At 47.5% G+C, this 27152-nt stretch overlaps 2 protein-coding genes and 1 long non-coding RNA gene across 5 annotated transcripts; 1 reads left to right on the top strand and 2 right to left on the bottom strand.

The window, feature by feature from the left end:
• Positions 1-635: 635 nt before the first annotated feature.
• Positions 636-19181, bottom strand: grk1b (G protein-coupled receptor kinase 1 b). Of its 2 annotated transcripts, none has more exons than XM_015340601.2 (8): positions 18852-19181; positions 13107-13827; positions 9717-9844; positions 8390-8547; positions 7840-7923; positions 6594-6718; positions 4957-5158; positions 636-4236 (listed from the first exon to the last, which is right to left on the bottom strand). In XM_015340601.2, exons 2-8 carry the CDS (start codon positions 13803-13805, stop codon positions 3941-3943), a joined length of 1692 nt encoding a protein of 563 aa, XP_015196087.2. In that variant the 5' UTR covers positions 13806-13827; positions 18852-19181; the 3' UTR covers positions 636-3940. The 2 variants fall into 2 exon arrangements, with proteins under 2 accessions (XP_015196087.2, XP_006627541.2); XM_006627478.3 differs by having other exon boundaries at positions 18749-19180.
• On the top strand, positions 5157-11350 carry LOC138232913 (uncharacterized). Its single transcript, XR_011187360.1, has 3 exons — positions 5157-6852; positions 9702-9850; positions 11171-11350. It is a non-coding gene; the product is annotated as an uncharacterized lncRNA (long non-coding RNA).
• A 2014-nt stretch (positions 19182-21195) lies between the features above and the next one.
• LOC138232767 (uncharacterized) lies at positions 21196-26952 on the bottom strand. 2 transcript variants are annotated; one of them, XM_069186586.1, is made up of 8 exons: positions 26869-26952; positions 25780-26033; positions 25111-25242; positions 24728-24805; positions 24320-24412; positions 23450-23580; positions 22407-22616; positions 21196-21526 (listed from the first exon to the last, which is right to left on the bottom strand). In XM_069186586.1, exons 2-8 carry the CDS (start codon positions 26031-26033, stop codon positions 21489-21491), a joined length of 936 nt encoding a protein of 311 aa, XP_069042687.1. In that variant the 5' UTR covers positions 26869-26952; the 3' UTR covers positions 21196-21488. The 2 variants fall into 2 exon arrangements, with proteins under 2 accessions (XP_069042687.1, XP_069042688.1); XM_069186587.1 differs by having other exon boundaries at positions 25111-25215.
• Between the last annotated feature and the right edge of the window lie 200 nt (positions 26953-27152).

The raw sequence follows: 27152 nt of genomic DNA, 5'->3' as shown, positions 1-27152 counted from the left end.
ACCTCTTCTTCTTCCACCTCCACCACTTGTATGGTTTGTCAGAGGGTGTACTCCTTGTGAAATTGATGTATACTGTGACACAAAGTTTATTTTTATAAAAATTCTTGAGTGTCATTATTCATAGCGAAAAGTCGGTTATTTCTGAAACTCTGGTCTCAGTACAGAAACAAGGCAAGCAGATGTCAGAAGAAGCAATTAGAGGGGTCACTGGTGATTCAGAGCTCCACTGGAACAAAGAGCAGCAGTCACTCTGGGGTCCCCCAAGCTGGCAGCCACAGAGGGGTGTGTTTCTGTGTTTTCTTAAAATTACTGATCCGAATATTGAATTTGCATGTTTCCCCGTAAATCAAGCTTTCAGCTCAACACCTAGGCCCTGCATGTGTTGTCATAGATTTGTTACTTGAAAGATTTGGTAACACATTCTTTTGATACCTTACAAAATTTATTGAATATTTCAAGACAAAGATTTAGTTCATTCTACCAGTGGAATCTTATAAACTTGGTATCATAATATTGATACCACGTGGCTTTGTATATATGTTCTACCTTTTAGATTCTGTCAACATAATTACCTTTCAGGGTTGTCTCCCTAGTTCAATGCTTTGGATATGAAATTGATAAAACGTCCACAGAGGTACTTTCAATACTTTTATTTAGATATTTTGTGAAATACATTGTCCACATGGTTGTACACTAGTGATGTGTCAGAATATCCTTGTTCTTTAATCTAGATAGATGTCAGTGTTGTAGATTACAGAATCCCATGTGTGTTGTTGCTCCTCTATGCTACTATTGTACAATAGACTACAAAAATATAGCTCTTCATTTAAAGGTGCATAGAAATACATAGAAATAATTTCCTTCCCCCTTAATAATAATCTCAAGGTAGTCTTGATATTTCCATTCCATTTCATGGCTTTGTTCCAGCACCTAGGTTAATACAATATAGGACCAATTCTGCAAATATTTGTATATTAATCATATTAATAATAATATCCCTTACACTTCTACAGCACTTTTCTGGACCCTCCACTCACAGCACTTTAAAGGTAATGGGGACTCCCCTCCACCACCACTAATGTTGTAGCACCATGTTGATGATATGGCAGCCAGAGAGCACCAGTACCCTCACCACACACCAGCTCTCAGTGGGGAGGAGAACAGAGAGATGAAGCCAGTTCAGAGATGGAGATTATTAGGAGGCCGTGGTTGGTAAAGGCCAGGGGAAAATTTGGCCAGGAAACCAGCGTTTCCCCTACTCTATTTTCAAGAAACGTCCTGGGATTTTTAATGACCAAAGAGAATCAGGACCTCAGTTTTACGTCTCACTCAAAGGATGGCGACTTTTTTACAGTATAGTTTCCCCGTCACAGCCTAAAGGTCTACAACCACCTCTTCCAGCAGCAATCTTAGCTTTCCCAGTACCCACCAGGTACTGGCAAGGCTCACACCTGCTGAGCTTCAGTGGGCTGCTAGCTGGGAGAGCACTGCTGTTCGTTCAGGCTGGGGGGTGGGAGGGGTCTCCTACAGATTCCAGTGGGGGAGATAAAGGACACTTGTGCAAACATCTGCCCACTTTCCAGGGGCGGGTGGGATGGGAGGTCCCCTTGGTGATTTCCCTGCTCTGTGGGCAGTGAGTGGGTGCAGGGAGGGGGGTTGGGGGGGAGTTGAGTTGACCTAAACCACACCCTGGCACCCCCTCTTCCCCTCTGACTGACTCTTGCTGCTAAATACACGTTACCAATAACTGAACCTCGCTCTGAATGAGATCGGCATTGGCTGTAACAGAGCTTCGTCAGAGCTATTACAGAGGTGCTGCCGCCTTTACAAAATGATTTTACAGCCCAAATTCTGCCTTGATGCAGAATAAATTTGTCTCAGCATGAAGTCCCTTTAATACATAGTTGTCCCAGGTTATTTGTGTAGCGCAACGGGGTTCAGGTGGGCGCCCTCGCCTGCTGCCTATACAGGTCGGCCCCGCACCGTCAGGGACGCGAACCCGGGCCTCCAGCGTCACTCAATAGGGACCCAGCCTAGTGAGCTAAAGAGAGATCTCCCCCCAGCCCAGCGGATGTGGTCCTGCCATTACAGGGAAGGGCGGTGACATCACACTCTTACACACTCAAGGGCTCTTACACTCACTGTCGGCCATAAGCGTTACATTTGTACTAAAATCCTTTACGCAAGTACGTCATGTATCAGCATGGATTATTGCTATATTAACATCAGTAAAGCAGAAAAATACTTCTAGTCTGGTTAAGCATTGGATTTTTTTTTTTGACTGTACAGCATACATTTCAACGTTTCTCAGTTAACCGTATACCTAAAAGATGTAATCAAATTTCTGATGCGCTGCTTTAGGCACGACGCAACGCAACTGACATTCCCATACCTCCCGCCACCTAAAAATCAGTCCGTTAAAATACAGCTAATAAGCGGGTACCGGGGTTTTCACAGTCAGGTGCGCGGCGTGCGGACGCTGCAGAACCGCTGGCAGCGAGGTTACGCAGGAGTCTGCGCACAAACCACCAGCCCAGGAAGAGCACCTGCCCTCCGGCGGCACGTGCTCGCCGCTCCCCGGCCAGAGCCGCTGGTCGCGCGCTGGGCTCCTTGAAAATGACGCCCGCTACCACCGCTTTAAAAAAAAAAAAACATCGTTTCTTTCTTGGTCTACCAGACGTTCTCCTCGACGTTTACCTCATAGGAAAAATAAAAACACGCGAAGAGCGAAAAAGCAGAATTATTTCGCAATTCTTCTGAGCAGGTAGCACGTCTGATGCCAGTTATCTTTGCGATTCCGCTGCTGACGATCTGACTTTCCATCGCGGTAAAGTTCGCAAATTTCAAACCGGGCACGTTTTTTAACTGATAATGTTTCAATAAAATTGTTTATAGGTATACATGAGTTATACAGGTTTATTCACGTCACGCCATGGTCATATGAAGTAAAACCCCTGGCCAAATTTCCAATTGGCCCTTACTAATCATGGCCTCCTAATAATCCCCCTCTATGAATTGGCTACATTACTCTGCTCTCCTCCCCACTGATAGCCGATGTGTGGTGAGCGTTCTGGCGCACTATGGCTGCCGTCGCATCATCCAGGTGGGGCTGGACACTGGTGGTGGTGGAGGGGAGTCCCCATTACCTGTAAAGCGCTTTGAGTGGAGTGTCCAGAAAAGCGCTATATAAGTGTAAGCAATTATTATTATTATTATTATTATTATTATTAAAATCCTAAAATTTAGAGAGATCAAACACCATCGTGTTAAATCGCTAGAAATGTCTGTAGGAACTCGCTTTCATTAACCATTCAACCTGTCCTAAATTCCCTGCGCTCAATCTGCTGACGGGGTTTTAACCGCCAGTTCGGGAGTTTTCCGCCTCCTCCCAGCCGCTGAGAAAGCGACCACTTCCCTCTGATGTCCCGTGAAACCGGGACACCAGCTGGACCGCAGGAACGGTGTCCTCCTTTGCTCGACTTTAAGCAGTACATGCCCCTGAAGACACCATAAAGAATAAAAAGACAATATTTGTACTCGAATCTATGTGTTTATCTATTGCTACGATCGGTACCGTTTGTTCTGCGTGAGATCGAGGACTAACGGTTTTTGCGCGAGAGGAAGGCGCTAAATTTTAAAGCCTCGCGTACTCTGCTCACAAGTTCTAACGCCCCGTTCCCACGCTGTACGAGTTTATCAATACATACATACATCGCTGTTTTTCTGCGTTTCTCTGCCAAGACGGCAAAGGGTGACTTGTCTCCATCTGCCGGGCAGACTACGAGCAGGGAGAGGGTTAAAAAAAGGATTAAAAGGGGAAAGGGCGACTGCTCTGACGGATACCGTGACAGTCCAGGCAGCCGCCCGCCTCTCCGCCCCTCCGCCCCGCCGGTGCTCGCTCGCTCGCTCTCCGCTGTCCCGGCCCTCCCCTCCCTGCCCGTCAGAGCAGCAGGCAGGTCCCGGACTTGGCGCTCTCTGCCGGCGGCACGTAGTTGTAGTTCAGGTCGTTGGGCGTGCTGCCCTTCTGGCCCCACACGTTCAGCTCGCCGAAGACCCCCGTCTCGATCATCTCATCCTGCCAGGGGATGGGGATGTTGCCCGTGGCGAACTCGTCGTAGAACTCCTTGTCCTTGTCGTCCAGCACCACGCCTTTGACGGTGCTGAAGGCGCCCACGTCGCTGATGTCCTTGGCGTACACCATCTTGGGGTCGGGGACGAACGGGGGGTCGATGAGGCCTGGACAGACATTTACACGGACGAACGAAAGCAAGAAAAAAAAAGGAGTCAGCGACCCGAGCCGGGGAGAAGAGAGACATTTCCTACATCAGCAGGTTAGAGGAACTGCACCCTCTCTGTGTCTCGAATGGAGAAGAGACCCAGGAAGTTTGACCGAGCAAGTCGGCCCTGCCCACCCGGAGCGAGCCCGGTTTCGCTCGTGTACCGAAGAGCCGAGGACACGCGTGGGATCTGAGAGGAGGGAAAACAGGAGCCATTTCTGCACACCGGGTCTGGAGAGGGTGTGGAACAGGCGGCCCAGTGGCGACGTGAAAGGACTTTTACATTGGACTAATGAGAATCGATTTTAAGTGGAAAGTTTTGCCGCCTGTCCCTGTCTCTCTTCCAGGGGTTGTTCAGCAGTGGACCCTATCTATGCCATTACAGTCTTAAACACCAGCCTGTTTAGCTGTCTGCCAGACTGTAAACGTGTGAATTAAGCAATTCACAGCTACCTGTACTGAACACCTGGATTGGTGTGGACTGAAAGCGCTTGGACTTGGAGTTCTTTTCGACAGGTAGCTGGAAGGAGAGGCAGACACACTCCTGTGACTTGCCCACCTGTCCAAACCTATCGCCCTACCGACGAGTCTCTCCTTCCGAGGTGCCTGAGGGGGAGGGAGGATCCTGGCCGGTTTCGGTCCCGACTCTGCCCGCGGGTGACCGGTCCCGGGCTCTGACCTGCCTCCAGCCGGCCCCAGTTCAGGCCCCGGAAGAAGGGCTGTTGCTTCAGCTCCGCGCACTCGCCGTCCCGGAAGCCCAGGCGCCGCGCCGGGTCCTTCTCCATCAGCCTCTCGCACAGCGCCTTGCAGTCAGCGCCGAACACGTCCGGGTAGGAGACGGGGTCGTTCAGGATGCGCCGGGTCACCTCCTTGAGCTCCACCTGCGTCGGGACCCGGAGAAGACGGGGGGGTCACATCGGGGTGGGGGGGACCGCGAGGGCTCCCCGACCCTTTCCAATGCTCTTCCTGACCGGACGAACTGCGGTCCCTCTGCTGATGGTTTTAAACCTCGCCACAGAACGGCCATGTTTTCAACTTCCTCATCTACTTCTTTTAATTGTACGTTCATACCTGGCTTTACTGTATGTTTCGTTTACAGTACTTTTCTACATGTATAATTTGTGTAATGGGGATTTAGAATGGTCTGAATTAAAAGACACCCTATAAGAATACAATTGATTGGATGAGGGGGTTGGAGTCAACATGTTGGGATTGATTAGATAAAGAATGCAGGTTGCCAGGTGATTCCTTGTGATCCTAATTTTTTAGTTCAGTGCAGTTTATTGTCACATGCACAAGAGCAATGAAATGCTTATTTGGATGTATGCCCCAATACTCCAATACAAAGACGTTAAAGGAACCACCAAAAACAGACACAGAACAGCAGCAGCAACAACAAGTTCAATAACATACAGCTTAAAAAAACATCAGTGTGAGGCAGTGGTAGGGGCAGAGTTCAGTAATCTGACATCTTGTGGGAAGAAGCTGTCTCTGAATCTGGAAATTCATGCCATTATGCTTCTGTAACGCTTCCCAGCAGAGGGAAGGGGGGAGAAAAGTGAGAAACCGGGATGACTGGTATCCTCAGCCTTCCTGAGACAGCGAGTTGTAAAAATGTTCACAGTAGAGGGGAGCTGTACTCCAATGATGGACTGGGCTGACCTGATCACCCCCCCAACGCCTTCCGGTCAGACAACGAGCCGCTGCCAAACCACACTGTAATACCACACTCTCTATAGCGGACCTGTAAAATGTGATAGGGTGTTTTTAATGGTGTTTAGTGACGGCTGTAAACAGCTCAGGAAACAGACACCAAACCAGAGACGCACATCTTTCCATCCGTTTCTAACAGCATGGAAAGATGTGTGTCTTTCCGCACGGGAAAGCATGTTTCTAACTGCCTCATCCAATTCAGGAGCCTAACCTAGCAAACAGCTGGCATTAGGAAGGGTACACCCTGGATGGGACGCTAGACCATCACACACACACTCACACCAGAAGCCAATTAACCTACCTTGAAGGTAGGAAACCGGAGCACATGGAGGAAGCCCATGCGAACATGGGAAGGAACATGCAAACTCCACACAGACAGCACATCAGGTCTGGAATTGGACCCAGGGCCCCAGCGCTGTGAGGCAGCAATGCTCCCCACTGCGCCACCGTGCCGCCCCCAAAGACACCCAATAAGCCAAAAACCAAAGATCCTGACGGCGCTTACTGAACTCTTTCACGGCAAAAAGCAGACAATGGGGGCGTCTTACTGCTCTCTGCTCTGCAGGGCGGACGGGGGGCCCTAGCTGAGATCGGGGGAGATACCTTTTCTCCACGGCTCCGGAAGGGGCCCTTGGCCGCGATCATCTCGAACACCGTCACCCCCAGAGTGAAGTAGTCCACGCTGTAGTCGTACTCCTCGTTCTTCAGCAGCTCCGGGGCCATGAAGCCTGCAGTATCAACACCCTTACCCGGCTGTTACAGCAGACAGCGGCTCCACCCTGCTCCTGCACAGTCCCAGGCCAGCAGCGCCAGTTCTAGGGAACTGCAGTCAATTCACCTTGTCTAATTAAGCCATTGAGAGGTAAGATGGAATGAAAATTAAATGACTCTGGAGCAGATGTGGAGACTTCACCCAGATGCAGTAAGATGGGCAGTCATGATCACTGGAGGCCCATGGTTATTTAATTAAATCCCAAAGCAAACATTTAACTGTACTTTCGTATATCAGATATTAATACAGTATACTATAAAAACAGGCAACCTGCACATGAGCTTTAAAACTCTTTCTCATACAATTGGAATTGACCTCTGCATGTGTGCCTGAGCCCATAATGGAAATGGAGAACACTGCAGTGCTATAATTCCCCTGAGTCTCTCCAGAGCTCCTAAACACAGGTCCGCTGAGGTTCTGTTGCCTATATAGGAAACCAGGGTGTCTGAGCATGTGCTTTCTGTAATAGAGTGATGTGTAAGCACTGGGTTAGATGCACATGGGTTGTGACACGTGTGTAGTTAGAGAAGTCAGAGTGGAGTGTGTGTGAGTGTATGTTACTGCAAGGCAGCTGTAAATCTGTCATTTGCAGTTAATAAATGTTCAGAACATTAACGGCCTGTTCCTTAGAGTAAATGTATCTTAGTAGTAGGTTCTAAACAGAACCAAAAGAAAAATATACCACAATTCTGTCTAACAGCCGGATGTCTCTGATACATGTCATTTGACATTGGATTCTGATGTTCACACTACTTGTGAAAATCTACAATTCTACTGAACTTGCTGGGGATATTATTGATATTATTAGAGATGACAGACCTGGAGTTTGGAAGCATTCATAGCACATGTGGCATATGAGAGAGACAGAGAGCGTGTTTTATAGAAACAGTGCTCCTAATAATATAAACCCATGAACCAAAACTCATCACTTGTCTTCTACAGCTTCTTAACTGTGGAAGGGAGTCGCATGTCAAAGCAGGACCTTGAGCATGTGATATTTACCGTGTCAGGACAGACAGAATCTAACAGGCTAACAGGCTGCACTGACCTGGCAGACAAATGAACAATAATACTGACCTGGGGTGCCTGCATATCCTTTAGTCTTGTCATGACCTTCCTCCAGCTCCACAGATAGCCCCAAGTCTGATAGCCTGACGTGTCCTGAAATGATACGAACGGCGAGCAGCGTCCATAAAACACACAGAAATCGTGCATGGCACTTCAGATACTCAGGAGAGATAGGGTCTGTTCTGTAGGGGTGATAACCCCGGTGTCCTGGCCAGAACTCTCCCAGGCCCTTAACAATCAAGGCCTCCTAATAATCCCTGTCTACAAATTGGCTTCATCACTCTGTTCTCCGCCACACTGATATCTGGTGTGTAGTGAGGGTACTGCTGTTGCATCATCCAAGTGGTGCTGCACATTGGTGGTGGTAGAGGTGAATTCCCATTGCCTGTTACGCACTTTGAGCAGTGTGTCCAGAAAAGTGCTATATAATTGTAAGAAATTAGTCAATATTATTTTCCATTTGAAGCCTTACTTAAGACTGGGCTAAAGGCGATTGTGGGTAAAATAGGAGCATTGCCCTATCCTCTTCAGAGGGATATGCCTATGGGGGGGTCAGTACCTGCATCATCAAGCAGCACGTTCTCAGGTTTAAGGTCCCTGTAGATGATCCTGTTCTGGTGCAGGTGCTCGAGGCCACAGATGACCTGGGCTGTGTAGAAACAAGTCCGCTCCTCGTTTAAGCCTGGATTCTTCTCGTCCACGTTGTAGATGTGGTATCTGCAGAGGAGGTGGGTGAGTTACAGATGTGTCTTCAGCCTGAGATTGATTAGATGTTTATTAAAACGTTTCTACAGCTTGAGGTTTATTATATGAGTTAGAACGTTTATTAAAACGCATAGCAAGCATAGTCAGGGCCCAGGCCAGAGGGTGACTTTTCATGCTTTGTGACGGGTGAGTTATAGCAGTCGCCTACAGCTCCCCCTCCTGCAGGGCTAGGTGTGTCTGAGGAATTTCCTTCCAACCTAGCTCTTAACAAACTACAACCATCCTTTTGTTGGACAAACACAACCTTCTGCCAGATCTGTGGATTTTAGTGTTCTAAATAGATCTAAATAGCATGCAGACATACCATCCAGGACCAGGATTGAACACGTCATGGTTCTAGACCTTTATCAAAGATAGAAAGCTTTGTCTTCATTCTTAAACTTTGTCTTTTCCAGGTAAAAGAGAACAAAACATACTATTTCTCCAAGGATGCATTCTGGCATATTTTGACTTTGCTGGGTTGTAAGAGTCATGGGATCCTGTAAAGGCCTCTCAGACCACTGGACAAAGTAGTGACACACAAAGTAAACGTACGCTGGGCCTCTCTGTATTGTATTGGCTATAGTAGTTGGTGGACATTTTTAAAAGTGTTTTGCAAGGATCAGCTTTATTTCTCTATTTGGTCCTTATTCAGGACTGGCCTAACTAATCTTGCAGCGCCTCTCTTAGAAAATCAAAACTTTCAGCCCCAGCAGATTAACTGCAGGATTTATGCAATAGGCAGATTAGCCAGGATTAGGGGGAGAGCAGGTGCAGAACTCTCACTCACCTCACACAGGTAGATTGGAAGTGATATAGTCATCCCTGCTCACAGCGTTATACCCATCAAAGCCCCAAACTGGTCCTGCATTATTCCACTAACAAGAATACACCGACGGTACTCCTTTTGCCTCTAGTTCACAGCAGTTACATAGGTGTCCCTTTGCCTGGGCTGCACTGCACTGTCTGTACTGTGGATGGGTGGATGTGTATGACAGATTTAGACAGATGGACAATCTCCATTGCCTTTGCTGTCTGAAGACAGCTAGAGGCCCTACATTGTAAGCTTGCTGCTCAGGTTTCAAAATAAATGAAATGCAAGTAGAAATCACGATTTTTTTGTGCAGGAAAAGGAGTTGCACCTGAGGTCTCCTCCGTTCATGATGGTCATGACCAGGCAGAGGTCTGTCTTGGTCTGGAAGGCATAGGCCAGCGTCACAATGAAACGACTGTGGACCTTTGCCAAGATCCGCTTCTCCACAATCGCTCCCTGGTGGTAAGAGACAAACACAACATCATTCCCAGGGAGTTGCAGTCCTGCGGACCTCTAGATCAGGGGTGTCCAAACAGAGGCCTACCACTGTTACCGAAACGGCCCGCGAGTTAATTTAGAACTATAATTAGATTTGGCCTGATATTAAGTAAAAAATGCAGTTCCTATTTTGAACACTAGATGCCGCCATCACGCAAAATCACATCTCAAAACTGATCAGCTACCCTCTCTCCCTCTCTTTACCCTCTTCAAAACTTTAATTCTGTACATTAACGTTAGCAAGCTTTTCAAAATGGCAGAACCAAAGAAAAGAAAAATTGACAGCAAATGCAGGAGATTCCAGCCATGCTGGCAAAATGAATACTAGAGTTCAGAGGCAAGAGGCAAGAACAGCAATTCTTCAGTCCAAGGCACAGCATCACTGTTCCCATTAGTAGAGTCATCACTAGTGAGTAACATTTGTGAAATCTTCCAATATATTAAAATGAGATAATATCATTATTTATACAGGCCATTTCAAGTACAAAATGCGTATAACTCACCTATTAGGATAGTCCCACAAATTAAAAGGCAATTTGGTTATTGGTATGCACTTATATCTGGTATTATTTGTTTATGAACATGTAATAGGTTTATTCCATGCTGAAAAAAAGAAGAAAGAGAACACAACGTTTCAGCCGTGGAGCCTTCTTCAGGTGTCACACAGGTGCCACACCTGAAGAAGGCTCCACGGCTGAAACGTTGTGTTCTCTTTCTTCTTTTTTTCAGCATGGAATAAACCTTTTACTTGTTCCTTTGCAGCCTACGCATGCTGACGCAGCTACCCACCTGAATTATTTGTTTATTTTTATTATTAGATGTCTGCTGTGGCCTATTCTTTTCTCTATCTGGCCCCCAATAATAAAGTTTTGGACACCCCTGCTCTAGATCAATGAGTCAAGAACCTGTGACAAACTGTAATCAAACTGTATCAAGGTTTCCCCAGTGTAGTCAATTAATTACTTAGGGGCTGATCACAGCTCTCCACAGAATCACAGTCCTAGTCCTGGATATTACTTTAATACAGGGTTTTGAATTAGCAACTCATCATTTATGTTTACATTTACATTTCTTAAGGGTGCTGTTCATTAGATCATCTTGGGGAATTGGCCGCTGGTAAAAAAAGGAAAATAAACCTAATGTGAACATAAACTAGCCTGGCACTCCACATAAAGGAACAGAGAGTCCGTCATACACCTCTGCGCAAGGGACAACTGTGTCTGTGTATTGGGCCCCCTACTGGATAGGAAGACTAACAACTCTGTCTCATTGTACCTATTACAGTGGCTCAAATATTTTGGGGGTCAGTCCTCTTTCTGCTGTTACTTGCAGTGGCTCCTGTATGGGGGTCCCAGGACTCTTGAGGATCCTCATAAGACAGTCCAGAGGGTCCCAAGAAGAATGTGGCAGCTTACCATCCCTAAACCTCCTTTTATATCGGATCATATCAGCTCCCCTATATCAGCTCCTTCAGGGAGGTTTCTCCTAACATTGTTCTGAGGGCTGATCACCTTGTGTGACCGCCATTAAATATTTCACATGACAACGTCTGAAGTGTGGTTGCTTGTACTGTACGTCTGTTAAGTGTTCTCTGGCGCGCACACCGAGCCAAGCCTGGCCCGGCTCGGGGAGCTCAGGGACCTGCCCTGCGGGAGGGCTGAGAAAGGTTAATCTCCATTACCTGTTAAGGCCCTGACAAGGCGGAGTGCGATTGCACTGGACACGGCTCTCTCCCTCTCCCAGGGCCTGAGCTGCTTTCCAGGGTCTCGCTGAGCTGCAAGCCTCTTTGCGGACAGTAAATACTCCCTGATTACTGCGAACTAAGTCGCTGCACTTAAATAACTCATGCAATCTCCTCTCGCTGCCAAGCTGTCTGTGTCTCCTTCTCCGCAAGGTTAAAAATAGAGCTGGGCAGCGATTGACGGAGCTGTGCCGGCTCTCATCTCCTAAACCGCTTCGCGCTTTCTTTTTTCACCCTGTTCCTGAGCCGAGCTCCGTTCTCCTGCTTTCCAAGCCCTGCCGCTCCCTCCCCTCCCCTCCTGCTAATGCCCTGGACTCAAACTATGTAACACGACCAGAGAACAGAGGTGTCCGACATCCAGCTACATGACAGCACAAAATCCAAGAGAAATATGTGGTCTAGAGGGACAAAAACACACGGAATCTTTAAGTACTGTGTAGCTAGCTAATATTCTGTTATCTGTGGCGAGCTCCGCTGGATTCCCTTAAGAAGGTTTACAAAAAAAAAATCTGGACAATATTCTTGCAGTTTCCCAGTGTTTTTTCGCTGTGCTCATACTTTGTTTTTACTTCCCAAATTTGCTGTGGCCTGATCATGCTTTAACTACGATTCCCCACTGAGCTACACAAGACTCCGCTATGCTTAAGTCATGGCAGACCACAGTTCACACTTGTAAAGCTTCGCACAGGACTTGCAGGATTTTCACGAGTCCTATGTGACTTTTAGCAAGAAACGCGCAAAGTGCCTTCAGGACATATACAGGAAGTGGGCAGAGTTCCAACCTCAGACAAGTACAGTGGGATCAAAGCCTGAGGCACATGGTCCCACTCATGGTCTCACAGTAAAGGGGGGGCACACTCATTTGCAGACACAGCCTCGCACCCAGGCACGCACACACACACACACAGAGCCAGTGTGGTCACTCTGTATTTAAAGGTTGGGATTAGGATTATTAATTATCTAGGGTATTATTCTAAATAAGATCATGAGGACCTAAGTATTTATAATAATATTTAACATTTGTGAGCAGATGAGCAGAGCAGAGATCATAGCATATGTTTAGGTGTTTGCTGGGTTTAGAACATCATGAATACTCGTGTACTCATTTAATCTCGGAAAAAACGTAATTCACAATTAAGGATTAAGGAAAGTTTATAGCATTTTATATAGCCTCTCTAAAGGCTAAATGCTGGCTCTACAAGATTACTGAAAGTAAAGTGTTAGTTCAGCCGTGTGGGTGTGCTCCTACTGGCGCTAACTGCTGTCGCTTCATAACAAGCTGTTATTACCGGATAAACTGTTAATAACAGTTCGTTTCATGGCTGAGGTTGTCTGGGACAACAAATGTGAAAAATGCTACATCGTACTGCAGGGCATTTTCCACCTTTAAGAGTATCACCCCCCCTTATCCACTCATACTCAAAGCCAGGTGCCCGGCCACTCTTTTGCAAAGCTTTGGGGGGGTTCCAGAGACAGCACCTCGTAGCCCTTGCGCTTCTTCAGCCTCTTCTTGTTCAGCTTCTTGTTGGCGTACATCTTGCCCGTGGCTTTCATCTGGCAGGCGTGCACCTCCCCGAACCCCCCTTTCCCCAGCACCCGGAAGTCCATGAACCACTCCTCCGTCACCGCCTGCGCCTCCAGCCACTTGAACTGCACGAAGCGCAGGAAGTACAGGCTGCCCCTGAAGCCCTCCAGGGCCCTGCTCTCCAGGTGGCGGAGCAGCTGCTGCTCGCTCTCCTTGAACAGGTCCCCGCGGCAGTTCTTGTGGTCCTCCTTCACCCGGGAGATGGCCTTCTCCTCCAGGAAGCCGCAGAAGGTCTTGGAGGCCGAGTCGTAGTACTTGTTGACCATCTTCTGGGCCTTCTGGGGCCGGTCCTTCTCCTCGGCCGTGTTGTAGTCCTCGATGTCCTTCCAGAGGGTGCCGGCCGTCTTGAAGGCCTCCTCGCTCTCCAGGTACTGCTGCAGAAGGCGCTTGCCGATGGGCTGCTTGATGCACATGTTCTCGAAGCCCGTGTCCACAGTGGCCTTCATGTGGTCGCAAACCTGGATGTGGGGCAGCTTCAGCCTGGCCCGCATCTTCTTGTCCCGCATGGTGGCCGCCATGCCGCCGTCCATGCTCCCCCGGGCCGTCACGTAGGCCGAGTTGGCCACCACCGTCTCCAGGCCGCTGATGTCCATGGCGTCGGGGCGGGGCTACTTCCTGTCAGGAGGGGAAGGAGAACCACGGTCAGATCACTGTCAGGGGCTCTCCAGGTTCAATTAACGTCAAATATGGGCATCCCTCAATTCACGATTTCATGAATTCATGAATTCATAATCCGTTGCCTGAAAACTGTTCGGGAGGTGAAAAAGCGCCAATTCAAAATGCATTATCATAAGATTATACATAAATCCCTCTGATCACTTCCTGAATCCCAGAAAAAAAATAATTTTCAAACTAACTTTTGTGTTGTACTGAGGCATTGCAATGAGAACTGTATTATGCTAGCAGCCATGTCACCCTGCAAGTCACAGCTAGCAGCCCACTGAAGCTCAGCAGGTGTGAGCCTGGCCAGTACCTGGAGGGGAGATCTCCTGGGAAAAACCTAAGGTTGCTGCTGGAAGAGGTGTTAGTCGGGCCAGCAGGGGGCGCTCATCCTGCAGTCTATGTGGGTCCTTATGCTCCAGTATAGTGATGGGGACGCTATACTGTAAGCAGGCTCCGTCCTTTGGGTGAGATGGCCCTGACTCTCTGTGATCATTAAAAATCATTAAAAATCCCAGGATAATTCTCAAAAGAGTAGGGGTGTAACCCTGGTGTCCTGGCCAAATTTCCCATTGGCCCCTACCAATTATGCCTCTTAATAATCCCCATCTCTGAATTAGCTTCATCACTCTGTTCTCCTCTCCACTGAGAGCAGACTGGTGCACTTTGGCTGCCGTCATACCATCCAGGTGGGGCTGCACACTGGTGGTGGTGGAGGGGATCCCCATTACCTGTAAAACACTTTGAGTGGAGTGTCCAGAAAAGCACTGAATACGTGTAAGCAATTATTATTATTAATTCGTAATTTCCTTTTTAGTTACTGACCAGTAAAGCCTAGTTAACCTAACTGTCCACCTTCAATAGATAATAGCTGTTTTTTATATTGTGCAGTATTTATCATTTTAAAAGTAGTAGACAAAACTTACTAAACGAATAATGTAACCGTTTGCTTTCAGAAAACCTTAATTATTAATGTAAAAAAAACAAAGAATGAATTGAAATTAATTACATTACATAAATAACATAAAATTAATTAAATGAATGCATGTGACAATGTAGGGTGCTTAGTGCCATGCTACGCAATGATGTTTATTCACAGCAGGAACCTCACCAGTGAAGGGATTTTGTTTGTTATAGAAAAAACTGTGTTAATTTTTTTAATTAAAAAAGGCAGAAATTTGCACTCTTCATTGCAGCAAAACATTTGTGAATCCGTTGTTCATAAATTGTGGGTTGCTTGTATAGATATCTCTCTATATATATCACATAGTTTGAGGCGTAAGACAACCGATGAAAGCTCTCCTTGTGTATGTCTATGACATAGTGCTCAGCGTCAGCTGCTGTGAAAAAGCCAAAAGAAATAAACAATCATCGAGTACTCATGGAGGCCATGGGTCAGTCGGCAATGATGCGCAAACACCAGGGTCCAGTTCTGAATAAACTAGTCCCAATCCCAGAGGATAATAAGATATGAGCAATAGCAAATACTGTCCAATCAACAGAAGGTATTCCCAAATATTTCATATCTAACTGAAGAATGGGAGACACGTGGATGTTTTGTTTACATGGCAGTCCAATTAAACCAATAACAAGCTGGTATTATGTGCAGAACTGAAAACATAAAGCATAGTTGTAAGAAGACGCTCATGGTAAAGACTTGGGTGTTGGTTATATGCCACTTCTAGACACTATGGGGAAGCGATAAAGAGGCAGACAGAATGTTGGAGCAGATTTCTATGAATGAGTGTTACCTGTATGTAAGAAGGGTATAATGCACTAGTAAGACCTCATTTAGAAAATCATCTTCTTAAATGCACTTTTCATTTGTGTCCCCTGGTTAGCATCTCATTTGGTAATCCTAAAAGAAGTCCGTTGGACTGACTTTATCAGTGCCTTTGTGGAATGCATCCACTTGAATCATGTCCCTCCTCTTTTGGTGAAGACTAAAGAGAGGTTTTGTTTTTAGTCTGCCTCCTTTAAACTGGCCACTCTGTTTCAAATACAGAGCAGCAATATTGTGTTTGAAAAGCAATGATCAAAATTGTGTACAATATCAAAAATGGGGTATTGATCATTCACATTACAAATGCCACCACATGCATATATGGGTCCCAGTTAAATTACCAGAATAAGTCTCATGGTCCAAAAAGGGCAAGCATACTTTTTTCTGTGTTTTTTTCTTGTAAAAGGTCATGTTTTTTTCCCGAACCACTGCCTCCACTGTGTGTACTGCAGATAGGAGTTCCTGGCGGTGCAGTCAGTGAATTGACTACTAAGCCAATATTTGCACTAACTGCCCCTGACTTCTCCAGGTCTTTAAGCTGTGGTGATTCAGCAGCTGAGACTGTGTGGTGACTGCAGGTCCAGAGTAGAGAGCTGCCTGAGCCGATTCAGGCCCATGTCAGATATCTTGGCAGATTATCTGTGATCTCATTGTGAGGTCGCAGATCGCCCCCTTCCTTTCCCCACAGAACCACACACAGCCTTGCCTGGCCAGCTGGCTGCTTTTATTGGATTACCTTTAAAACAGTGGATCGGCAATCCAGTCCACATGTCAGGCTTCAGAGCCAGAGCGCGACCCCTCTTTGCTGGGCTATGCTCTGAGCCCGCTGTTCGCCTGGAATTGCTGGGCTCAAGTGTGCACGTTGGGGGTGACTGATCATCTGCCACAGAATTCCGCAGGTGTTTGACTTGATCTCACTGACCCTTTCACTGCCCCTTGCAGATTTGCTTGCTGAAAGTTCAGTGAGCGTTACTGGCAAATACAGCAGATTCCCCCAGATTGTTCAGACGTATTTAATGAGACCACAGGCTTGTATGTGCTGGCTAGTGAGTATAAATGAGTGCATATGCAGCATCTCTGAATATCTGTGCATGGTATGAAAAGGAATTTTCAGATGACAAATTTAGCGGATTCAGGAAGTGCATTACTGAAGCATACTTCAATTTAAGTATGCTAGGATTCTAGCAAAAATATTAATACCATGTGACATTTTGTAGGCCTTTGAAGAAATCAAGTCAGCGTATTGCCCTATGTGCTGTCTGATTTGGGGACAGGTAACACAGTACAGCCACAGTGAGATCAAGGCAGAACACAGAAAAGTGCAGTAATGTTCAGTGAGATCGTGGCGAAAGCATGGTAAGGATCAGAAAGAAGGAGGCAAACTGCAGAGATATATGAGCAGTTGCACAAGGAAATAAATCACTGCCATTGCTGGGAGGTTTAAATCCACATTTGATATCTAAGATAGGTATTATGTTGCATTTGTTGAATTTATTATGAAGCATTATGTTGCATGCTTCATAGATAAAAAAGACACCAACAGCCTATTAGCCCATAAAAATGAATTAAGTTTTTAATGTTTATCTCATCAAGGGCCACTTCAAATGCTCTTGCAGTTTTTCCGCAGTCTTAGAGTTAGAGTTTGTTTGCCATGTCAGTGCTCGGACAAGCCATTCCTGCTCCCAAAGGGGCGGAGCAGTGGCTCTGTGGCTAAGGATGTTGGTTCAAATCCCACAGCCGGCGGAGGAATCCTACTCCGTTGGGCCCCTGAGCAAGGCCCTTAACCCCAGCTGCTCCAGGGGTGCTGTATAAATGGCTGACCCTGCGCTCTGACCCCAAGCTCCTCTCCCCGCCTGTGTGTCTGTGTGTCTCATGGAGAGCAAGCTGGGGTATGTGAAAAAGACAAATTCCTAATGCATGAAATTGTATAGGGCCAATAAAGTGATCTTGATCGCTTAAAGATGACGCTGTAGCTCTGGTGAGAACCACTAGGGGGCAGCAGAGCACACTGCTGCCAAACCATGTTGGGACACATCAGCTAAAGCCACAGAGGTGATACAGATTTGGGGGCAAAGCAGTGGTTTGAAACAGAAACCATCTGTCATACAAAGAGGGGAGTTAGTACCCTAATCCCCACTGTGCATCGCCCACTAGTCTTACTGCTGATCTGTAACACAGTACTGTCTTATTTCCACCTGAGAGATAAATGGTACAGAGCCTCAGTGCCTCATCAGGCCAGAGCTCGTCCACGAGCAGACTAGTGGTCACAGCACAGGGGGGGAGAGGGAGGGGGGTCTCCCCCAGGGCTGTGGCTAAGATACGACTTCCATCTTGGTCTTTTACAGTGGCAGAAACCGATCCGAGTGGCTGGTCTGGCCTTCCCTAAAAAGTCGGTGGTTTAGCTTTGGGGAGCTCTGCGTTCCCTCGTCTGATGTCATTGCATCCTGTCCCATCCTCATCTGGGCCTCCTCGGTGCCCAGACCAGTGATCTGGCCGGGGCTTGGAGGTAGCACGGGCCTGGAGTGCTGGGCTGACACAGTCATGTCCATGCTGTACGGTGCTCCTAGCTGTTGGTAGCTCTTGGTTGTGTGGCTGAAACCCCGAAAGGGGTTAATGATGGCGGGAGCGGCAGGGAGGTTATATCGTTGTGTTCTGTGTCTGGAAAATCTCAAATCTATGAAAATTGCTTCCCAATCCAGAGATATACAGTAAATAAGTTTTGCAGGCAGTATGTTTTTTAGAGCCAGTGATCTGTCCTTTTTTTTTCCAAACGGAATATTTGTCAAACTCGCATGGTAACCTACTGTTTTCCTTGATGGGCAACAATCTTTCAATCTTTTGAGGGGGTCTCTCTCCCCAAAGACAAGAGAATAGGGAGCACACCGAGACAGGATAGAAGGAAGATCAGACCCAGGCTGTAGACTAGAATCAAACAAGGTTATTCCTACAGGTGCTAGAACAGAATCCGATTTGCCCTTTCGGTATCAATTAAGAAGCTGTAGCATGGATCAGTGTTCTTCAATTTTGAACCGCGGTTAACCAATAGAGGCACTACATCTACAATGGAGCAACAGAGTCAAAAATCACACTTACTTCACTCTTCTTGCCTGAAACAGACCGTTAGAACAAGCCCCCCCAGAGACAGGAGCAACAGGACCCTGTACAATCCACGATCCGGTCTTCTCTTCCCACTCACCCTTCCAGAAAATAACCAACAGCAACCTCCTCTTTTTTTGTTGTTGTAATTTTCACAGCCGGCACGTTTCCAGTTCCCAAAGGTGCCTCCCTGATCACCCCTCCATCTCTCTCTTTCTCCGAGCTCCCTCCCTCTCTCTTTCCTTCCCTCCAAGATGGGAGTCTTAAAAGAAAAGGACCCCAGTGAACCGAAATCCCACTTGATAGTTCGTTAGCTGCCGGGATTACAGCTCTGTATCTTAAGGAAGGAGGCTTGTCAGGCGAAATTAGGATAAATCTGCTGGAAGGCTGAGGAGGTCTCAAGAGGCTTTGCGGACTCAGGAACCCCTGCCCCAACTTACCCCCCCCAGCTACCTCCACCACCGCCGGGACATTGTGCCTCAGAGATGATGGTGGGAGGGCTCCACTGGGACAGGGCAGCTGATTCCTGGGCACTTAATCTCTGCGCCGTGCTTATGTAACCTTTCTCATGCACAGCAGCTCAGATGCCAGGCACAGAGGGAGAGTAGCACAGCGGAAATGAGGAGTGGCTGGGAGGCCTTGTGCTGAGCTCTTAGCTCGAAGTGTCTCTCTCTAAACTGGCAGTAGGATGCTCACACTTCGGTCATGTTGTCACCACGGTTTCTGGCTTTGACACACTTGACTTACTCTGTGTGACTTTACTCCCCTGGTCCATGGCAAATCCATGAGTTCGATCAGCTTCTCAGATCTGTGCAGATCTGGCTTTGTGGTGGGATAGCTCCCAGTGAAGACACACTTAGAGTACAGTAGAGAGAGTAGAGTAGTTTTAGTGCCATATGTACACATACATTGGAATTCTTAATCGTGCTGATCTCTTGGGACATGCACAGTACAACACCACACAATGTAGACAACGTACGGCATAATGTGGTGGGATAGCTCCCAATAAACACACACTCGGGATACTGTGGTGGGATAACTCCTGATAAACACACACTCATGGAATAATGTGGTGGGATAGCTGTTAGTTAACGCACACGCACTGGAAATGTGGTGGCATAGCTCCAGATGAAGAACCTTGTTTTGATAGACTCAGTCCCAGACTCGCCAGTGAAACTGAGTGAACTGCATTAAGGCTTTCAATGTATTGATACTGGCATTTGTTCAGAGCTTTGGGTCCACTTTGATCCATCTAGAGGACATGTACAAGTATGTGTTTTGGTACCAGCAGCCTCTCCTGACTAAGAATGTCCAATCTGAAAACAATTTTCTCCATACTGAAGATTTTCAAAACACAAAAGCATTACTTTCTTTGATAATCAAACATGTTAAGGAGGGTTTAGTCAGTGAGTTCTTGGTTAGCAAAGAAGCACACATCCCTTCCCAGTGTGTGGGGTAAGTCTATGAAGCCCTCTGGAAAAGAGAGGGAAACAAAGCTGAAATTATGCAATTTTGCTTTTTGACCTATGTTGTACACTGTTGAACAGCTTTTGTCTGCCCTCTAGTGGAATATGTTTGTGTTGCAGTGCTTTCCTAAGTAGGTCTTGGTAAAAGAAAGAAACTCATTATTTCTGAAATTCATTAGAATACAGGGATCATGAGGCTTCTGTGTTTAGGAGTCTGCTACCAAATAGGATTTTCCAGTCTCCTTAAAATCATCAACATGTTAACACCTGATGAAGGTGAAACATAACCTGGCTACTGTAAGTCACAGAACGTTTGCCATGTCAGGTCCCTCTGCCTTCTTCTCATCCTGTTGAAAATGAAATATTTGAAATATTTACAACAGCAGCCGTATCACCCTGAAATTCACAGCTGGCAGCCCACTGAAGCTCAGCAGGTGTGAGCTTGGCCAGTACCTGGAGGGGAGACCTCTGGGAAAAACTAAGGATGCTGCTGGAAGAGGTGTTAGTGGGGCAAGTAGAGGGCACTCACCCTATGGTCTGTGTGGGTTCTAGTGCTCCAAGATAGTAATGGAGCACTGTAAAAAGGTGCCGTCCTTTGGATGAGACGTAAAACCGAGGTCCAGACTGTCTGTGGTTATTAAAAATCCCAGGGCATTTCCTGAAAGGAGTAGGGGTGTTATGGCCAAATTTTCCCCTGGCCTTTATCAATCATGGTCTCCTAATAATCCCCCCCCCCTGAACTGGCTTCATCACTCTGCTTTCCTCTGGTGTGAGAGCTGGTGTGTGGTGAGCGTTCTGGCGCACTATGTCTGCAATCGCATCATCCAGGTGGAGCTGCATACTGGTGGTGGTAGAGGGGATCCCCATTACCTGTAAAGAGCTTTGAGTGTCCAGAAAAGAGCTATATAAATGTAAGGAATTATTATTATTGATTTATCTTTTGAAAAGAATGAAGAACAGTGCTAGTGGTTGTCAGGGTGAGGGTTAAGGTTAGTCTGTCGGACTGTTTTTGTTTATTTGATTGAAGAATCGGGGTTTTGGGTCAGACTGGTGGACAGCTTGTGGGGGGATGAGGAAAGGGCAATTAAAAGGAGACTCCATGTCACAGTGAACAGAGCGCAGGAAACCAGAGAACCGGTCAGAAGCACTCAAAGCCCAAAGAACAACAGGAGACACTTTTGGAACGAGCCCCTAGGGTGTGTTTTTAAGGCTTTTGCTGAAGACAGGCGGGGAGGAGACCAGCAGTCTGATCTGCGGTGGCAGTGCTGCCTTCAGTCCTCATCCGAAGAAAACAGATCCGTCTTTGCCCCTGGAGGAGAGAGAAGGAGAGACACTGATGGCAGGGAGAGGTACAGACAGTGCATTATGGGATGAATGGGTCGAAATGGCTAACAGGTCTTTGTATTTTTGGTATACAGTGATTTCAAAACCTCACTGCCTCCCATTCTGCACCTGCATCAGGTGAAGAGGTGAAGATGTCTCTTCACTGGCTGAAACGAGGGGGAAACTCAGGTAAGTTAAACAAGACTCTGGCAAACTGTTAGTCAAGATATCTGTGCCGGTAACCTACTCTTCCAAATACTGCCAAGGAATCTTTAATGACCAAGAGCCTTGGTCTACCCTAATAATATTAATAATAATATCCCTAACATTTCTACAGTGCTTTTGTGGACACTCCACTCAAAGTGCTTTCCAGGTAATGGGAACTCCCCTCCACCACCACCAGTGTGCAGGCCCACCTGGATGATGTGCGGCAGCCATAGTGCACCAGTACGCTCCCCACACACCAGCTCTCAGTGGGGAGGAGAACAGAGTGATGAAGCCAGTTCAGAGATGGCGATTAGTAGGAGGCCATGATTGGTAAAGTCCTGTGGGAAATTTGGCCAGGACACTGGGGTAACACCCCTACTCTTTGAGAAACACCCTGGGATTTTTAATTATCACAGAGAGTCAGGACCTCGGTTTTATGTCTCATCCGAAGGACAGCGCCTTTTTACAGTATAGTGTCCTTGTCACTATAACGCAGTGAGCGCCCCCTGCTGGCCCCACTAACACCTCTTCCAGCAGCAGCCTCAGCTTTCCCAGGAGGTCTCCCCTCCAGGTACTGGCCAGGCTCACACCTGCTGAGCTCCAGTGGGCTGCCCTGTAAGAGTTGCTGGGTGATAGAGCTGCTGGAATAGTCCATGCACCTGTGGGCTTGTCCAGGGAGCCCCGAGGGAGCTCCCAGCTGTGGGCAGTGCAGTTGCAGTTGGTGCAGTAGTAGAGGGTGGGGACAGTGCTCCTTTCCTTCGGCTCCTCCATCTCATCCTCCTCCTCCTCCTGCAGGAGGTCCCGGGCCAGCTTGACGTGCCTGCCCTCGTCGCTGAAAGCCCTCCTCAGCTCCTCGAAGCTCGGGGTTCCTGCGAGACACACACAGTACACACAAGCGACAGAGCAGCCTTTTCTAATGACCTCTCCACGCCTCCTCCAGCACCTGGTGTCTCGCCACTTGGTCTGCACGCTGCCAGCGGAACTGGGGCACGTGGGTCAACTCTCACGCCCAGACAAACCCAGCGAAGCAGGATTTACAGACCCAGCATGTGACAATTAGGTTTCCGCCAAAGGCAACCATCATCCACCATCAAGCACTGTGTTTGGTTTTCCAGATGGACAATCTGGTGGGTCAAATGACCGATGTGTTCTAACCCCTCAGACCCACTGGCACCTGATACTGGGATCATGTTGTACTAGACATGTCAAGGGGCTCTTTTTTTTCCATTTCATTTGTGTGTGATCAGTGCAAGAGAGAAACCAACAAGCAAATTCTGCTGTGCTGCTGCTGTATTCTAGGGGTTGTATGAACTGCTCAGTGTTTTTCCTTTAAATTATTTAAATTTATGCTTTAAAGTATTTAAATATATGTATGTGTTCTAGAAAGCTGCAGCAGCCTCGCCGTGTTCTGTGTGTAAAGTAGCACTGGTGCACGTTTCTGAGCTTCAGTTTGTTCGTCAGGCAGGGAAAGAAACCACTTGATCTCTAAGTTGACCGTTTGGAAATGGTCCTGTAGTGGGCGTTAAGAAGAATAGTGAATGGGATATCCAGGCTGGGAGAGTGCTAATAAAATAAAAAATAATCGCTGATTGCAAAATATTGCAGAACCTCCGAAGAGGAATGATAGCTGGAGCTGGATGGCATGAGTGTGCCTCTTGGGCAGCAGTGTTCCTGCTGGGCGGAGCGGAGTGGGACTGCTCACCGAAACACGCCCCCGGAGCCCCGGACCCCTCCTCCCTGCTCTCCCCTTCTGCAGCCCCCCCCGTCTGGGGGGCTGCGGGATTGGCGCTGCCCTCCCACGTGCCCTCGATGGCGCCATCCGTCTCGGCAGAGCTGCATGGACACCACAGTACAGCGCGTCAGAAACAATGGGCAAAGCCAGTGGCAAGGCTGACTGGTTACTGTGCTGAGGCACATTTTCACAGGGGGTTTCGGTCAGGGCTGCAGTGTGACCAGCTGTTCCAGTTTTCCAACTCAACAGCAAAGGGGTTTTTCATTATTTTAAGCATTTTTGCTCCATTGTAACTGTCCTGAAGGAGATTTGTGCTAATGAGGCTGCGTGGCCCCAAGTGAGAAGCTCCAGTGACTCAAAGAAAGATTCAGACATACAAAGACTCAGAGAGAGATTCAGACATACAGAGACTCACAGAGAGATTCGGACACACAGAGAGTCACAGAGAGATTCGGACACACAGATACTGACAGAGAGATTCGGACACACAGATACTGACAGAGAGATTCAGACACACAGACTCACAGAGAGATTCAGACACACAGAGACTCACAGAGATAATTCAGACACACAGATACTGACAGAAAGATTCAGACACACAGACTCACAGAGAGATTCAGACACACAGACTCACAGAGAGATTCAGACACACAGAGACACACAGAGAGACAGAGAGATACACCTCAAAGACACACAAAAACACAGAGTTCAGGACACAGAAGCACACAGAGGTATGAAGGGCTCATTCCTCAGTCAGTCCCTGCAGGGCAATACACTTGGACAATAGAGAATGGATTTGCTGTTTGTTGAGCATTCAGGTGGAGCGCAAGAGAAGCTGACCTGGTCCCAGCACAGTCTGCACTGTCCACCCTCATAAGGCTGGGCGGCTGAGTGGCCAGGATACTGCACTCGTCCCAGCTCTGGCTCTTCTTCCTGGGCACAGACACCGACCGATCAGAGCGCCCGCCTGCAGTGGGCACTGGCCTGCACTGGGTGTAAAGAGCCGACACCCTGGAGCAGCAGACGTGAGCGACTAGACTCCTGGAGGGGCCACAGCCCTGCAGAGTGTCACAGCTTACTTTTCAACTAGCCACCAATGATGCCACCAGACAAAGGGACTGCATTTCTCCCAGTGATTAGCTCAAGTAAATCGCGGGGGAAATGAAATCCGCAACAGCATTTGCAGCAGAAGCTGGACTGCTTTGGAAAGCCGTTATTGGATACAAATCAAATTCAAAATCTGTCTACCTCTTGGTCTGACAGATGCAGGTGTGCTGTATTCCAGATGTGCTGCCGCCTGCACCCTCCAACATCACAGCGCTGGTTCTGCAGAGTCAGAGACATGAACAGGACAGAACAGCAGAATCTGCCTATGTTTTGGTGTCCATTTACAGTGTTATGTATATATAAATAGCTGACCCTGCGCTCTGACCCCAAGCTTCTCTCCCTGTCTGTGTATCTCATGGAGAGCAGGCTGGTTGATGGGAAAAGACAAATTCCTAATGCAAGAAATCGCATATGGCCAATAAAGTGATCTGATCTTATCTTACTGTCAGACCTGTTGAAAACCATAGTAAAAGTGAGAAAACACCAACGTAAATGTATCAAAGCACAGCCTCCAATGTACTCACATGCTGGGAGATCTTTGCTCCTCATGGTCCAGCTTCTGTATGTCGTTGCTGGGCAAATAAGCTCTCGTGGCCAAGATGCTCCACTCGTCCCACCTCTGTCTCTTCCTGGAGAAGCCGAGAAAGGCTGTGTAACTGCAGCATGAGGATTAGATTGCATTGCTATTGATCCACTGTAATTAGCATTGCACCACAGAACTTTCTTGTAGTTCTGTAGGTTTAAGTATACAGCCAGGTTTGCTGCTGATTGTTTCCACAGGTACCAGTGACAACTGCCCACACACTTGTTACTGAATACACTCTTTCAGTGACACGACAACACTGGTTTTGTACATCAGGAGCAGGAAGCAGAGGATCCTATGAAATCAGGTTCCCTGGCTAGGACTATACCCCAGATCTCAATTCTGTTGGAGACAAGTGGAACTGAATGGCAGGTTTCACACTCCAGTGTCCTCATAGCAACCTCAGCTGAAGGTGATACTGCTGGAGAAAAAGAGACTGGATTGGGGTGATCCCTGCGGAATGCATGCCCATTTCCGGATGCTCCCAGCGTCTCACGGTGCCATTGAGACCTGGTGGTCTAGACGGGGAGTGTGAAGAAGTAAATGTGTCCTGTGTGCGGATTCGAACCCGGGCCCCCCTGGTGTGGCACAGAGGGCGGGCTGGCGCCACCTGTGGTTTGGAGTGCCGTTCCCCGCCTCCTCGCTGGAGCTGCTGTTCTTCAGGATGCCCCTGAGTGGCAGGCTGCAGCTGGTGCCCAGGCTGTGCTTCACCAGGCCCGTGAGTGGCACCGGGGACGACTGGCTTCTCAGCGGGCACTCGGCGCTGTGCACCAGGCGCTCGGGGTCTCGGTGGGCGTCGGCATCCCAGAGGTCCTTCTTCAGAATCCCTTTCAAGGGTTTCGGCCGCCCGGGTTCTGTGTCCATCTAGCACAAAACAACAGAGGGCCAGGAAAGGCTTGATGGGTTTGGGTTTTATTTTGAGCACTCCATGTTTTTTTGTGGTTTTATTTGTCTTGTTATGACATATTTTTTGTACCTGTTGTTGTTATTATGTTTGTGATGTACTGTCTGCATCGTGTGGTGTTGCCTGTTGTCCTGTGTATGTTCCGAGAGATCTGCGCGATTCAGAATTCCAATGTATGTGTACATATGGCAAAAAATGACTCTACTACTCTACTCTTTTCCTGCTTGGGATTTGTGTTCAAACATTAAAAAAAGAGGGGAAAAAGGAAGGAGAAAGAAGCAAAGATGACCTTTGATCGGGGTGTTTCGAGAAATGGCTGGACATGACCCCTGGATTATTAAATAAACTACTAGCTGCCAAAATGCCCAGATGGATCTGGATGACTCTTCTAAAACTCACTCCAGGTCATCTGATCATGCCAGATCATCTGATCTGGGCTCATAGTCTCTCCCCACCACACCACAGCGATCCAGCTCTTGACACAGCATAGAGGCGGGGGTTCCCAATCTGTAGGCATGTCTTAACCCAAAAACCTAGTTTGCACCCCAAAGAGAAGAGCTTGAGGGATGGGGACACTCTTCGACTTAAGGAGGCATTTAACTGCACACCTGTTCAAGCATCATGCAGATGTTAATACTGAAGGCAGACACTGCAACATAGAATTAAACACAACATAATTGTAATTTAGAATTAACATGTGCATCAGAAAAAAAAATAATCTCACTTCTCCACACCTGTAACACAAATTTATAAACATATGCACCTTAACACATTACGCAAGCATAAAGCTTTTACCTAATTCGGGCTGACCCACTGCTCTGAAAGATCCTTGTTTCACTTCTTCACACACCTAAAAATGCAAAGTTCACTAACGTGCTGTTAGTTTTTCTTTAACTATTACGTGATAATCACGCGAAGCGGCGGTTGCGACGTCACACTCTGCAGCGCGGCTTACGTTTCAGCCCCGCCCTTCACGGAAAGACCTGCTGTCAACAAATTTACTTCTGATTACAGCGCCGCACAGTACAGTACCTAACGCACAAAGCCATATCTATCTATACATCCGAAACAAAAATGTA

This window comes from Lepisosteus oculatus, chromosome 3 (assembly GCF_040954835.1).
Source record: "Lepisosteus oculatus isolate fLepOcu1 chromosome 3, fLepOcu1.hap2, whole genome shotgun sequence".
NCBI lineage: Eukaryota > Metazoa > Chordata > Actinopteri > Semionotiformes > Lepisosteidae > Lepisosteus > Lepisosteus oculatus.
This window is presented reverse-complemented; position numbering and strand designations above follow the sequence as displayed.

Excerpts from the sequence above, each read along its gene's own strand:
- LOC138232767 (XM_069186586.1), bottom strand. The coding sequence starts at position 26,033 with ATGGACACAGAACCCGGGCGGCCGAAACCCTTGAAAGGGATTCTGAAG. Across the intron at positions 24,806-25,110 it reads GAGCAAAGATCTCCCAGCAT|AACCAGCGCTGTGATGTTGG; the intron begins GTGAGTACATTG and ends CTGACTCTGCAG. Across the intron at positions 23,581-24,319 it reads GCAGACTGTGCTGGGACCAG|CTCTGCCGAGACGGATGGCG; the intron begins GTCAGCTTCTCT and ends GTGTCCATGCAG.
- grk1b (XM_015340601.2), bottom strand. The coding sequence starts at position 13,805 with ATGGACATCAGCGGCCTGGAGACGGTGGTGGCCAACTCGGCCTACGTG. Across the intron at positions 9,845-13,106 it reads AGAAGCGCAAGGGCTACGAG|GGAGCGATTGTGGAGAAGCG; the intron begins GTGCTGTCTCTG and ends TCTTACCACCAG. Across the intron at positions 5,159-6,593 it reads TCCGGAGCCGTGGAGAAAAG|GTGGAGCTCAAGGAGGTGAC; the intron begins GTATCTCCCCCG and ends GTCCCGACGCAG.